The 13272-nt window shown below is 45.3% G+C and overlaps 1 protein-coding gene across 1 annotated transcript in view; it reads right to left on the reverse strand.

The window, feature by feature from the left end:
• Positions 1 to 1768: 1768 nt before the first annotated feature.
• The window catches only part of OAZ2 (ornithine decarboxylase antizyme 2), a 28626-nt gene continuing 17122 nt past the window's right edge, over positions 1769 to 13272 (reverse strand). Inside the window, 6 exon segments of the mRNA XM_070762773.1 lie at positions 1769 to 3176; positions 5563 to 5648; positions 7593 to 7768; positions 10011 to 10091; positions 10093 to 10168; positions 12338 to 12435. Of these exon segments, the coding sequence (XP_070618874.1) occupies positions 3034 to 3176; positions 5563 to 5648; positions 7593 to 7768; positions 10011 to 10091; positions 10093 to 10168; positions 12338 to 12435 (660 nt within the window). The 3' untranslated portion in view covers positions 1769 to 3033.

Genomic DNA, 13272 nt, shown 5'->3' on the forward strand with positions numbered 1-13272 from the left:
AAGTTGTAACAAGCTGAGAATATTCAGAAGCAACCACTCTATTCTGCAAACTGGGTATCATCAAATGAGCTTTTTTTTCCTACACTTGGGATGAAATAAATACCAGTAGTAGCAAGCAAGTGGAAGAAAATTTGGTAGCCCTGGTGAATATTTTTTATTCTCCGTCAGATATATACCTTCCTAAATAGAACAAGCTTTTTTGTTAATGTAACAATGGGGAGAAGTTGACTCCCCCCTCCCCTCTCAAAAATTGCACTTTGAACAGCCCTTGATCAAAGACACTGAATTTTATTGGACTGTTTCCTGGGTTTGATAGAAATGTCTTGGTCCCTCTAAAGATAATCAGAGTTGGATGGAAGGAACAACTTGCTGAAAAGCAGTTCTGGCAAAACATTGAAGCACAAGAAAACGGGGACATCACGAAGCTCGAATTTGAAAAGCTACAATTCTTTTATATAGGCTAGATATCTGGGAAAAACAGCATGAATCTTTTAAAGATTTAAGAGGCCGGTGTAATTTAGGATCTAGCTGTTTCCGTAAACAACGGTGCTATTGTTGGTTTTAAGTGTCGCTCAAGCAAAGATGACAAAACACAGCCAGGAAAGCAAGCAGAACAAATGAAGTTTCGTTTTAGATGTCCTAATTTTCAAGGGCAATATATTCAAGAATTTAAAGACTTGTAAGTAGCCTCATCGGTCCAAAAGCGTGATGAATGTAGAAGCCAACTTTAGCAGGTGATAGTCTGTCCAACGGGCGTATAATTCTTGCCTCGATGAGTTGTTGGTTCTCTCGTGTCACCAGGTTTTCCATTAACTGGACAGTGCAGATTAAATTGCCTATCAAACAACCAGGTAACCCTAAATGAGGAGTATTTTCCCTTCTATTGCTTACCTATATTCTATTATCTATTTTCCCTTCCATTAGCAATAGGTTACTCCAATAAATGTTCAGGTTATGGCTAATATTAAAGCCTGTGATTGTGAGGTCTGGCATGTCACGAACAAAAATTGTGAGGGGATGCAGAGAGTTTTGTTTTATCCCCATGATAATCAGTCCTACGTTGCCGAACCCCACCCCAGTACAGAAACCAGCCAAAGATCTGATGATGAGATACAGTGTTCCCTCGATTTTAGCAGAGGATGCGTTCCAAGACCGCCTGCGAAAGTCGAATTTCCGCGAAGTAGAGATGCGGAAGTAAATACACCATTTTTGGCTATGAACAGTGTCACAAGCCTTCCCTTAACACTTTAAACCCCTAAATTACAATTTCTCATTCCCTTAGCAACCATTTAGATTATTATTCACCATGTTTATTAAAGTTTATTTTTTAAAAAAATTATTAAAGACAGACGAAAGTTTGGCGATGACATGTGATGTCATCGGGCAGGAAAAACCGTGGTATAGGGGGGGAAACCGCGAAGTATTTTTTAATTAATATTTTTGAAAAACCGTGGTATAGGCTTTTCGCGAAGTTCGAACCCGCGAAAATCGAGGGAACACTGTACTCCCTCCAACCAGCCGGCCCTTAAGGCTGAAAAATAAACTTACGCTGCCCTAAAAAGCAGCGAGGAAAATCAAGACACGGGCTATAACTGGATACTAAGAAGAATTTCCTCCGGAGGTGTCAGTTTATGGTACACCCCTAGGTTTCGGGTTTGTTTTTTTGAAGGGTTTCCCTTCTGTGATAGACAGATGGCTCCCATTTTGCACAAGATGAATGCCAGAGAAGCTAAAAGTGCTTTGGATAACACAAGTAAATAGACAAGAGGAGTTTTTAGAATTGTATATTGTAATGAAGTTTGAAGGAACTGGCTGTTTTCAAAGAAAGGTAAGCATGATAGCAGTCGTCTAATATTCCCAGGGGGGCGTTTGAAGGAAGGATGAGGACCGGAGGTCTCAAATTACATTAAGGAAAAGTGTTTCCGATTCATTTTGAGGACGTGTAAGGTGCCACGCTAATTGTCAAATCAAGTTGCCTTAAGATGTTTCTGGGAATCCATAGACTTGCGGTGTGGGGCCAGTCTTCCAAAGAATAAAAGTGGGGGGGGGGGGGGACTTGATTTGACTTGATTCTCTCTGTTACCCCACCTGATCCCAAGGCTGCCCCCAATCCTTTGGAGAGGGATGGCGACACATTTCAGAAGCAAGGCCAGCTTTGCACCCGTCTTCAGAGATGCTAAGGTGGAACAGTGACATGCTCCCCCCGTGGCTCTGAGTGTTAGCAGAGTCCAGCGCAATTACGCTACTGCACCTGGGCAGGTAGCGAAATCGCACACGGACACGCAAGGGCGCCCGCAGGCCCAGGTGCAGTAGCGTAATTGCGCTGGACTCCGCTAACACTCAGAGCTAAGGGAACGAGCACACGTCACTGTTCCACTTTAGCAGCCCACCCCTGCCCATCTTTTCCCTCCTTCCCTCCTAAATGAAGCTGCGCTAGAGTTAATACTAACCTAATAAAGCCAGAAAGCGGATAAGTTTCTCAGAACCCCCGAGTGTCGGTTAACCCAGTGGTGCCATCATCATGTACTTGCCAAAAGAGAGAACCAAAGAAAGCGAATGTTCCTCATTATCTCCACACTCAAAAAAAATTTCCCCCTGCTTAAGAGTCTGAGTGAACACATAAATATGCGTTGGAAATGAAAGCCAAATATCCAAACTAATAGGTTTAAGCCCAAAACATGTATGTAACGAGTAACAGAGGCTTCTCCCTCTCTTCCCCCCCCCCGTCTGTGGGCTCCGTAGCCACCATGTGGCCGGGCAGGATGTCTTTGCTAGGCTTAACAGCGGGGGCCCCAGAGCTCCATTTATACCTTCCGTTTACTATTGTGCAATTACATGTGCAGACTTTATATTATTCGCTAGGTAACACATTTCAATGGAAAAGTCAACTCAGAAGATATACAGGTCACTCTAACAATAAGAAATGCAGTTTCAGTCCAGAAGAATTTTGTTTTCCCTTTCCTCAGAAGAGGCCTTTTAGCCCCCTCTCGTCCTCGAAGCATGTCCAGGCCCCACTGAAACGCTGCACTAGGTCTAATCGTCATCATCGTCGTCCTCGGAAGAGACCTGATCCAGGGGGTAGACCATGAACAACACGTCTGGCCGTGGTGGGACACAAGGATGACCAGGCCTCACAATTTCAAAACCCAGAAAACTGAATGTCTTCAGTAACGGAGCTGAAAAAGAAAGAAGGAAAATGTACAAGATCAGATCAATATTTATTTACTTACTTACTTACTTACTTACTTACTTACTTACTTACTTACTTACTTACTTACTTACTTACTTACTTACTTTACTTACTTACGTACGTACGTACGTACGTACGCACTTACTTACTTATTTACTTATTTATTGGATTTGTATGCCGCCCCTCTCCGCAGACTCGGGGCGGCTAACAACAGTAATAAAAAACATCATGCAAATCCAATACTAAAAACAACTAAAAAACCCTTATTATAAAACTAAACATCCATACAAACATACCATGCATAAATTATAAAGGCCTAGGGGGAAAGAATGTCTCAATTCCCCCATGCCTGATGACAGAGGTGGGTTTTAAGTAGCTTACGAAAGGCAAGGAGGGTGGGGGCAATTCTAATCTCTGGGGGGGAGTTGATTCCAGAGGGCCGGGGCCGCCACAGAGAAGGCTCTTCCCCTGGGTCCCGCCAAGCGGCATTGTTTAGTTGACGGGACCTGGAGAAAACCCACCCTGTGGGACCTAACTGGTCACTGGGATTCGTGCGGCAGAAGGCGGTCCCTGAGATAATCTGGTCCGATGCCATGAAGGGCTTTAAAGGTCATAACCAGCACTTTGAATTGTGACCGGAAACTGATCGGCAACCAATGCAGACTGCGGAGTGTTGGTGTAACATGGGCATATTTGGGGAAGCCCATGATTGCTCTCACAGATATTTCTCAACTGCTGATTTTCCTGTTTTCCAGATTTGCAGGACACCCTGTCTGTCCCGTGTTTGCAAGACAATTGGCCACTGGCCCTACAACAGTGTTTCCCAACCTTAGCAACTTGAAGATATTTGGACTTCAACTCCCAGAATTCCCCAGCCAGCAAAATGCTGGCTGAGGAATTCTGGGAGTTGAAGTCCAAATATCTTCAAGTTGCTAAGGTTGGGAAACACTGCCCTAGAATACAGGCAGTCCTCAATTTATGATCACAATTGAGCCCAAAATTTCAGTTGTTGACCCATTTTACCATCTTTCTTGCTACGGCTGTTAATTGAATCACTGCAGTGAATTTGGCTTCCCCCACTGACTCTGTTTGTGGGGAGGTTGCAAAAAGGCAACCGATCACATGACCCCGGAATACGGCAACGGTTGTAAAGGTGAATCAGTTGTCAAGCATCTGAATTTTGATCCCCAGCCGCAGGTGTGAAAAAAATCATCAGAAGTTGCATTTTTTCAATGCCATAACTTCGAATAGTAGTCACTAAATGAACTGTTAAGTCCGCTACCCATATGCTGGCCAATCCATCCATTCACCAAAGTCACATGATGAACAAAGGTGAGTTGGTGAAAGCTGCAAGTGGCCCAAACCATGCGCAGCACATCAAGAGAGATGCCTACTGCTTCCTACCGTGTTTCCCCGAAAGTAAGACAGTGTCTTACTTTCTTTTTACCCCCAAAAGCCCCACTACGTCTTACTTTCGGGGTATGTCTTACATTGGAAAAAAATTGAAAGGGTCGCGTTCCCGAAGGCATCTCCCCAGAGTCCAGAAGGGCAGCCGCGGGACAGGAGCCTCGTGAGCCCTTTTCCAAGTTCAACCTCAGGGCTCCAAGCGGCGTGCACGCGTGGAGCCACAGACGCGTGTCGGGGAAGCGTGTGTCTGGAGGGGAGGAGCCGCTCTGCGCAGTTGGGCAGCCCCACCTGCCTGCCGGAAAGGAGGCGGGCGAAGGAGGGCGCAGCTCCGGCCGCTCGCCTCGGAGCTGGTCGGCCTCGCTGGCCGCTTGCAGCCGAGCCTCGGCAGGACTCGGTTGCTGGGACGAGCGCCTTCGCTGCAAACCGCCGCCCGCTCGGCTCGCTTCGGACCAGCGCCGTCCTTCGCTTTGCCAAGCCGGGGAAGAGGCGGTGGCGCTGCGGCGAGGCGAAGGCGAGCGCAGGGAGCTTGGAAGCGACGTCCTCGGGCTCCCCCCCCCCGGCAATACCCCCGTGTTTCCCCGAAAGTAAGACATATGTCTTACTTTCGGGGTACGGCTTATATTAGCCGACCCCCCTGAAACCCCCGATACGTCTTACAATCGGGGGTGTCTTACTATCGGGGAAACACGGTACCACAGACACTCCAACCTGCAAACCTGACTCTTTTTCACAGAAATTTAGGGGGAGAGAAAATTACGCTGGCAATTTTAAGGATGGTTAGCAATTACACCCTAAATCTTTTCTACTCAGCCGAGGAGAAAATCCACACCCACAAATGAGAATGAATGGAACCCACTATTGCCGCTCCGAGTCCTCGGAGAGGGGCGGCATACAAATCTAGTAAATTATTATTATTATTATTATTGTTTGCATGCATGAAAGAACGAGGGAACGAGCGCACTTACCTCTGTCTTCTCTGCTTTTTCGAAAGCAAATAAAGACATAACTTGCTTTCATTTTCTCTTCAGCAAATTCTAACAGCGCTAATAATCTGGCAGGTGGGGAGAGAAACAAGGTTACCCTCAGCTGAGCTTCTAAATAATCCCATCGTGTTCATCGGTGCATCCTTGCAATCAATGTGTCACCCCCACCCCCCCTTTTGCACTGATATTTGGGAAAGAAAGAGCTACACAGGCTGCAGAGTATGTGAGGAAGGGAAAGGAAAATTGGTCAAGATACTAACCACACCTGCTTGAGTGGTTGTTTGCACAGCAGGGGAGCACAGCTGTGTAAAAACAGAAACCCAAAGAGGAAAAGGGGACATTTACAGAATAGCAGAGTTGGAAGGGGCCTTAAGAGGTCTTCTAGTTTCACTCCTTGATGGTGAACCTTTTTTTCCTCGGGTGCCGAAAGTGTGTGCGCGCGCTATCAAGTGTACGCGAGTGCCCACACCCATAATTCAATGCCTGGCCAGGGCGAAAACAGCTCCCGCCCCCACAAGGCTCCCTGGAGGGCTGGAAACACCTGTTTCCCAACTTCTGGTGGGTCCACTAGGCTCATGTTTCACCCTCCCCAGGCTCCAAATGCTTCCCTGGAGCCGGGGGAGGGTAAAAATGCCCTCCCCCACCCCCATGGAGGCTCTCTGGGAGCCAAAAACGCCCTCCCAGAGCCTCTTGTGTGAGCCAAAAATCAGCTGCCCGGCACACACATGCACATTAAAGCTAAGCTAGGGCAACGGCTCACGTGCCAGCAAACATGGCTTCACATGCCACCTGTGGCACCCATGCCACAGGTTCGCCATCACTGTCCTATACCATAACATTTTGAGTACTGAGGTCTGGATTTAAAATTTTGGAAAAAAGACCCGATGAATTGCATTTGAACACCGTTGGACTCTTATTTATTTATTAGATTTGTATGCCGCCCCTTTCCGTAGACTCGGGGTGGCTCACAACATAATAAAACAATTCATAACAAATCTAATAATTTACAATTTAAAATTTAAAGTAGTTAAGAAAACCCCATTTTTAAGCAGACATACCTACAAACATACCATACATAAATTGTATATGCCCGGGGGAGATATCTCAATTCCCCCATTTCTGATCACAAAGGTGGGTTTTGAGGAGTTTACGAAGGGCAAGGAGGGTAGGGGCAGTTCTAATCTCTGGGGGAGCTGGTTCCAGAGAGTCGGGGCCACCACAGAGAAGATCCTGCGCAAGGAGCATTCAGGGGCAGGCGGGTCTGTGTGTTGAGCTACTTCAGTCCAAGCTACGTCCAACTCAAGAGGCAGTGGGCTGGGAGATGTATAAGCCACAACTTTGGAGGGTTTAAATGTACCTGACGCTTATATAACGATCCCCTTTGCAGACAGCCTTAAACAAACATTAAGCTGTAACCATCCCCTGCAGGGAGGGAATAGTGTTCACATTGCAGATGGTTTTCAAGTTACCCGTTTAATGGCCTTATAGAAATCATCCGGCACAGGACAAACGGCCTGCTTTGGTACAAGGGTATCTTGCTTGACCGATGGAGCAAGTGGCAGATCAACAAGGTTTTAACCGGAGGCGGAAAGCAGCAGCGCTTTTAACTTAGGAGGGATTTTCGTTAACATCCATTTTAATTATAACTTCCAAGCTGCTTATTTTAGCTGGCTATAATTAATCAGTTATGCAATTGTACTTAAAGCAGGCTGGCGGGGAGGAATGCCGCGATCAAAGAATTATGGCGAAAGGAAAGAATGAAACTAGCTGAAGCCTCTCTTTTTTTAAATAAGTGACAAGTCTCTAGCCTGCGTAATCCAGAGGGAAAATGCAATCGCGTGAGTTGCTTTGGAAATCAATGTTCATTTGGCACGACTGATGCTTCCTCTCTCTCTTCCCCCCCCCATCTTCAAAATACCAGGAGCTATGCACATCATTGGGAGTCAGGAGTGTGCAACCTGTACCCACAGGTGACTGGGGCGTAATCTGTGGGAGCCTTGCGCATGTCTTACCCTTCTTTGCTCCCATCCGCTAATAAGCCATCAGGAATTTCCACGAAAAGACTCTGATTGGATAGCACTGCATCCCAGGAGGAGACCTTTACTTCCGTAACTTTGTACTGGAAGTGGACAATATGTGGTTTCCCATCATGCACTGGAAGATCTTGGTTAACAGTGAGCTTCTCATCCTTTTCAAGAAAGGGGAAAGAAAACAAGGGGTTGGTTTTTTTTTCAAGGGTTGGAACAAGTAAAGGGCAGTTCAAGTTCCCCCATTCCTCATTGCTATGGGAACGGCGGTTCTGCTTTTTAAAGAACCATCAGAAAGCTTCAACTCAATGACCGACGGAGTACATTTAATAAATCAAAAGTCTTTATCTCCTAGGCAATCTCCAGTAGGTACCCCCACACTTCAAAGAAACGAGCAAAGTTCACCCGTCTTCCAAAACGCTTACGCTAACAGGAATGATAGAAACATAGAAGACTGATGGCAGAAAAAGACCTCCTGGTCCATCTAGTCTGCCCTTATACTATTTCCTGTATTTTATCTTACAATGGATCTATGTTTATCCCAGGCATGTTTAAATTCAGTGACTATGGATTTACCAACCACGTCTGCTGGAAGTTTGTTCTAAGGATCTACTACTACCAAGGATCTTAGGAAATTCCAGCCTTGGCAGCCAAAAAATGCGATCGATATATTACAATCCTCGATAGCGTCTCCGTCTTAACACTTTGCAAGACAGGAATTGGGGGAAACCAACCTTAAAGCAGCTTTAGAAAAATAAGGGGGGGGGGGAGGGGGAGAAACATGGCCGTTGCATATTTTTGTTCTGACCAACCCAAATACTATCCCACTTCTAAGAATTGAGAATACTCTAAGCTGCATAGCAATGCTACTTTTGAGGGGGCAGCCAAATCTTGTGGATGCGACAGCTCATTGATGCTTCAGGATCGAAAGAGATTTGTTTATTATTTATTTATTTATTGGACTTATATGCCGCCCCTCTCCAAGGACTTGGGGCGGCTTACAACATATAAAAAGTAATGTGCAATAGCTAAATCCAATTAATTAAAATTAAGCAAACAATCTAAAAGAGATCCTTCTCTTCTTTGCTAACGCAAGATAAAATCTATTTTAATACCTAGAAAGTTGTCCCTGGGGAGTTCTATAACAGAGATCTTCTTGGTTATTGAAACGGGTGTCGAAGTGCTGTGCCTATGTTGGTTGAGGCAGGCAGGGTCCCCTTGGGTACCATTTGTTGGAGGTCAAAGGAAAGGGAGAGTTTTGCCTTCTCTTTCTGCTCAAGATCCCCATGGACAATCAAGGGGCACACTGTGTGACACAGAATGCTGGACTCGATGGGCTTTGGCCCGATTCAGCATGGTTCTTATGTTCAAACTTGGCAACTTTAAGACTTTATTTATTTATTTATTAGATTTGTATGCCGCCCCTTTCCGTAGACTCGGGGCGGCTCACGACACAATAAAACAATTCATGACAAATCTAATAATTTACAATTTAAAGTAGTTAAGAAAACCCCATTTTTAAACAGACATACCTACAAACATACCATACATAAATTATATAGGCCCGGGGGAGATATCTCAATTCCGCCATGGCTGACGACAAAGGTGGGTTTTGAGGAGTTTACGAAAGGCAAGGAGAATAGGGGCAGTTCTAATCTCTGGGGGGAGCTGGTTCCAGAGCCGGGGCCGCCACAGAGAAGGCTCTTCCCCTGAGGCCCGCCAACCGACATTGTTTAGTTGACGGGACCCGGAGACTTGTGGACTTCCATTCATAGCTGGCTGGAGAATTCTGGAAATTTAAAGTTGCCAAGTTTGGGGACCCCTTGTTTCACAAGGTCCAGAAATTTCATCGTCGGAAGGTTTTCGCTTGCCTCATTATTTTTGCTACCCCAGTTATAAGATATTTAGGAGCCTGTGATTCAGTGCTCCGCTTTGTTAAGTGTTGTGGAAACGGAGCTCCAGGGAGAAGCACAGTTGGATGATTAACCAAAGATCACCCCAGGGGAAAACATTGGAACCCATACTTGTTTTTCTTCATTTTGCTGAACTCAAAATCTACATCGGCTGACCTGACTGCAGAGCACCCTTTCATTACATTTTCTCACATGTTGGGTTCTTCTTTTTTTAAAAAATGTAACAAAGCAATTAACACCAAGAGGTGCCAGGAAAAAAAAGTACCAGAAGTCACTTATTTAAAAAGATCTCCAAGGCAACCGGCCCCCAAAATAAACCCGCTTCCAGAAGTAGCGTGCTCGATTTAATACAGTGCTGTGAAGGGTAGGGAGAGGGGGGGGGAGGCACAGAAATGAGAAATATTTAGACCCTTCTTGGGAGTTTCCACGAAGCCAACAGCCTGTCAGTCTCACAGCCAAAAAGCTGAGGAGGTGTGGATATTAGGCTCACCTTATATATCAAAGCTGAAAGAGAAGGATCCCTGCCAACCCCTCGCCCACCGGGGATCTTCGACAGTGGGTGAGGGGCATCAGGAGCACCACAGAGGCCCTGGAACAATGTGCCTGCAGCACGGTACCTGGGGGCAGTTACTCAAAGGTAAGATACTCCTGGAAGGGAAAAAAAAGCACAATGGTGAGAACCAACAAGATTCAAGGGAGGCTCAGGAGTGCAACATCGTTGTGGTTATCTCTCTCTCTCTCTTCCCCTACCTTCTTTCTATCTATCTATCTCTATCTATCTGTCTCTATCTATCATCTATCTATGTATCTATCATCTATCTATTTATCTACCTACATCTATCTATCTATCTATCTATCTATCTATCTATCTATCTATCTATCTAATCTATCTCTTTTTCTATCTATCTATATCATCTATCTATATATCTATCTATATCCATCTATCTATCTGTCTCTATCTATCATCTATCTATCTATCTATCTATCTATCTATCTATCTCTCTACCTACCTACCTCTATCTATCTACCTACCTACCTCTATCTATCTATTTCTATCGCTATCTCTCTCTCTCATCTATCTATCTATCTATCTCTCCTCTCTCTCTCTCTCATCTATCTATCTCTATCTCTCTCCTCTCTCTCTCATCTATCTATCTATCTATCTCTCCTCTCTCTCTCTCATCTATCTATCTATCTATCTATCTATCTATCTATCTATCTATCTATCTATCTATCTATCTATCTAGGGTTAGCCTCTATATCAAGCAGGAGACAATGTCCATTTTTCCACTGGACCATAATGACATGATTCAACCACTACATTTTTCAACAAATAGCGAATCAACAAGGTGTTTCAAAAAAAAGGGGGGGGGGAGCTTGGTTACGTATTTCCCAGAAGCAAGCTAAGGCCGTTGCGAAGTTCAACCTTGCAATGTCTTATTCTTAATATTTACGCCTTGTCTGCTGAGCGAAGAACGTTCAATGCTTTTGTGTCCCGCGCTGCAGAGTTCCTCAAGCTTGGCCTCCCCTTTACGATGGGTGGGCTTCCCTCCTCGCAGTTCCCCTGGGGAATTCTGGGAGTTGAAGTCCGCCCACCTTAAAATGGCCACAGTTGAGAAATAACTACTGCACCGCATTCATCACCTGCTTTTGTTTATCATATTTTAATTGCAGCCTTATACTGGTTTAAGGTGAAATTTCAATCTGACATCAAAGATACAATGGGTCTTAAGTGCCCCTCCCATGACACACCTTGTCTCAATCTTCATATAACACCTACACAGGTGCAGCTGGCAGCAATGTCCTTTGTGCTGGTGCCGAGCCAGACTTTCGGCTATACTGATATTTTGTTTTTTAAAAAAAAAGACACTAATTCTCATTTTTCCCAGCAGGTAACGAGGGTAGCTATAGTCCAAGATGCACAGCATTGCTTATTTCATATCTGGGTTTTACCTGTTGTCATTCCTCTCGCTCAGAACTAGGAGTTATCTTTAAAGACATTTTAAGAAGACACCTGCAGACTCAGGCTGCATTTTAGTTTAGTTTAGTTTTATTGGATTTATATGCCGCCCCTCTCCGAAAACTCGGGGCGGCTAACAACAATCATAAACAATGTACAATAAAATCCAATACTAAAAGCAAATTAAAACCCCTTAATATATAAAAACCAAACATACATACAAGCATACCAGATATACAGTTGTGACGGCCTAAGGGGAGAAAAAGTCTCAATTCCCCCATGCCTGGCAGCAGAGGTGGGTTTTAAGTAGCTTACGAAAGGCAAGGAGGGTGGGGGCAATTCTAATCTCTGGGGGGAGTTGGTTCCAGAGGGCCGGGGCCGCCACAGAGAAGGCTCTTCCCCTGGGTCCCGCCAAGTGGCATTGTTTAGTTGATGGGACCCGGAGAAGACCCACTCTGTGGGACCTAACTGGCCGCTGGGATTCGTGCGGTAGACAAAACAAGCAGAATCTGGGATGAAAGGAGTATCATTTTACAGTTCTCTTTCTGGTAATCGTTTCGCAGTCTCTCTCACAGCCTCCCAAACCAGCTCAAACAGGTGTTGATGCATGTTTGCACATGCAGGTAGTACTTTTAATCACAACAGTATATTTAGTGACTGCAGAATAGGAGTAGGAGAACAGAACAGAGGAATAGAACAGAACAGCATAGAGGAATGGAACAGAATAAGAGGAACAGAATGGAATAGAATAGAACAGTGAGGGCGAACCTATGGCACAGGTGTTACAGGTGGCACACGGAGCCCTATCTGCCGGCACGCAGACCACTGCCCTAGCTCAGCAGATTTTCGGCTCATACAGAGGCCCTGGGAGGACGTTTTCAGCTTCCAGAAGGCCTCCATGGAGGTAGGGGTGGGCGTTTTTGTCCTCCCCAGGCTCCAGGGAAGCCTTTGGAGCCTGGGGACGGTGAAAAATGGGCCTACTGGGCCCACCGGAAGTTGGGAAATGGGCCTTTTCTTGCTTCCAGAAGGCCTCCAGGGAGCGGGCGAGGCCATTTTCATCCTCCACAGGCATTGAATTATGAGAGTGGGCATTCACACATGCGCAATAGAGCACAGGCACTCGAGGAAAAAAAGCTTCACCATCACTGGAAATAGGAGAAGGAATAGAATAGAACAGAGTAATGGAACAGAACAGAACAGAATGAATAGAGGGACAGAACAGAGGAATGGACTGGAACAGAACAGAATAGAATTTGTCTTCAGCGCATATGCTCTCAAGCTACAATGGCACTGACAAAGGTGACTTATGACCGTTTTTCACACTTATGACCTTTGCAACATCCCCATGATCATGTGGTCATCTTTTGCGGCCTCCTGACGAGAAGCCAGATTCACTTAACAAACGGATTACTAATTTATCCCCTGCAGGGATTCTCTTTAACTGTGGCAAGAAAGGCAGTAAAATGGGGCGGAACTCACTTAAGAAATATCCCACTTAGCCGTTGAAAATTTTGGGGGCCAATTCTGGTCGTAAGTCGAGGACTGGCTGCACTATGCCGCCTCAAAATCGGGACACCTCTCCTCGGCAATCCCAATTTTCAAAAAACCGAGCTGGCCTGTTCTTGTAACCACAGACTCTGATTACTCTTAATGGAACACAATTAAAACAGGCGGCGGCAGCAACACCCAAATGGGAAGCCAATATTATTATTATTATTTATTAAATTTATATGTCACCGTTCTCCAGAGACTTGAGGAGGCTTACATCATATAAAAACAGTATACATCGAGA

The sequence above is a fragment of the Erythrolamprus reginae genome, chromosome 10 (assembly GCF_031021105.1).
Source record: "Erythrolamprus reginae isolate rEryReg1 chromosome 10, rEryReg1.hap1, whole genome shotgun sequence".
Taxonomy (NCBI): Eukaryota; Metazoa; Chordata; class Lepidosauria; order Squamata; family Dipsadidae; genus Erythrolamprus; species Erythrolamprus reginae.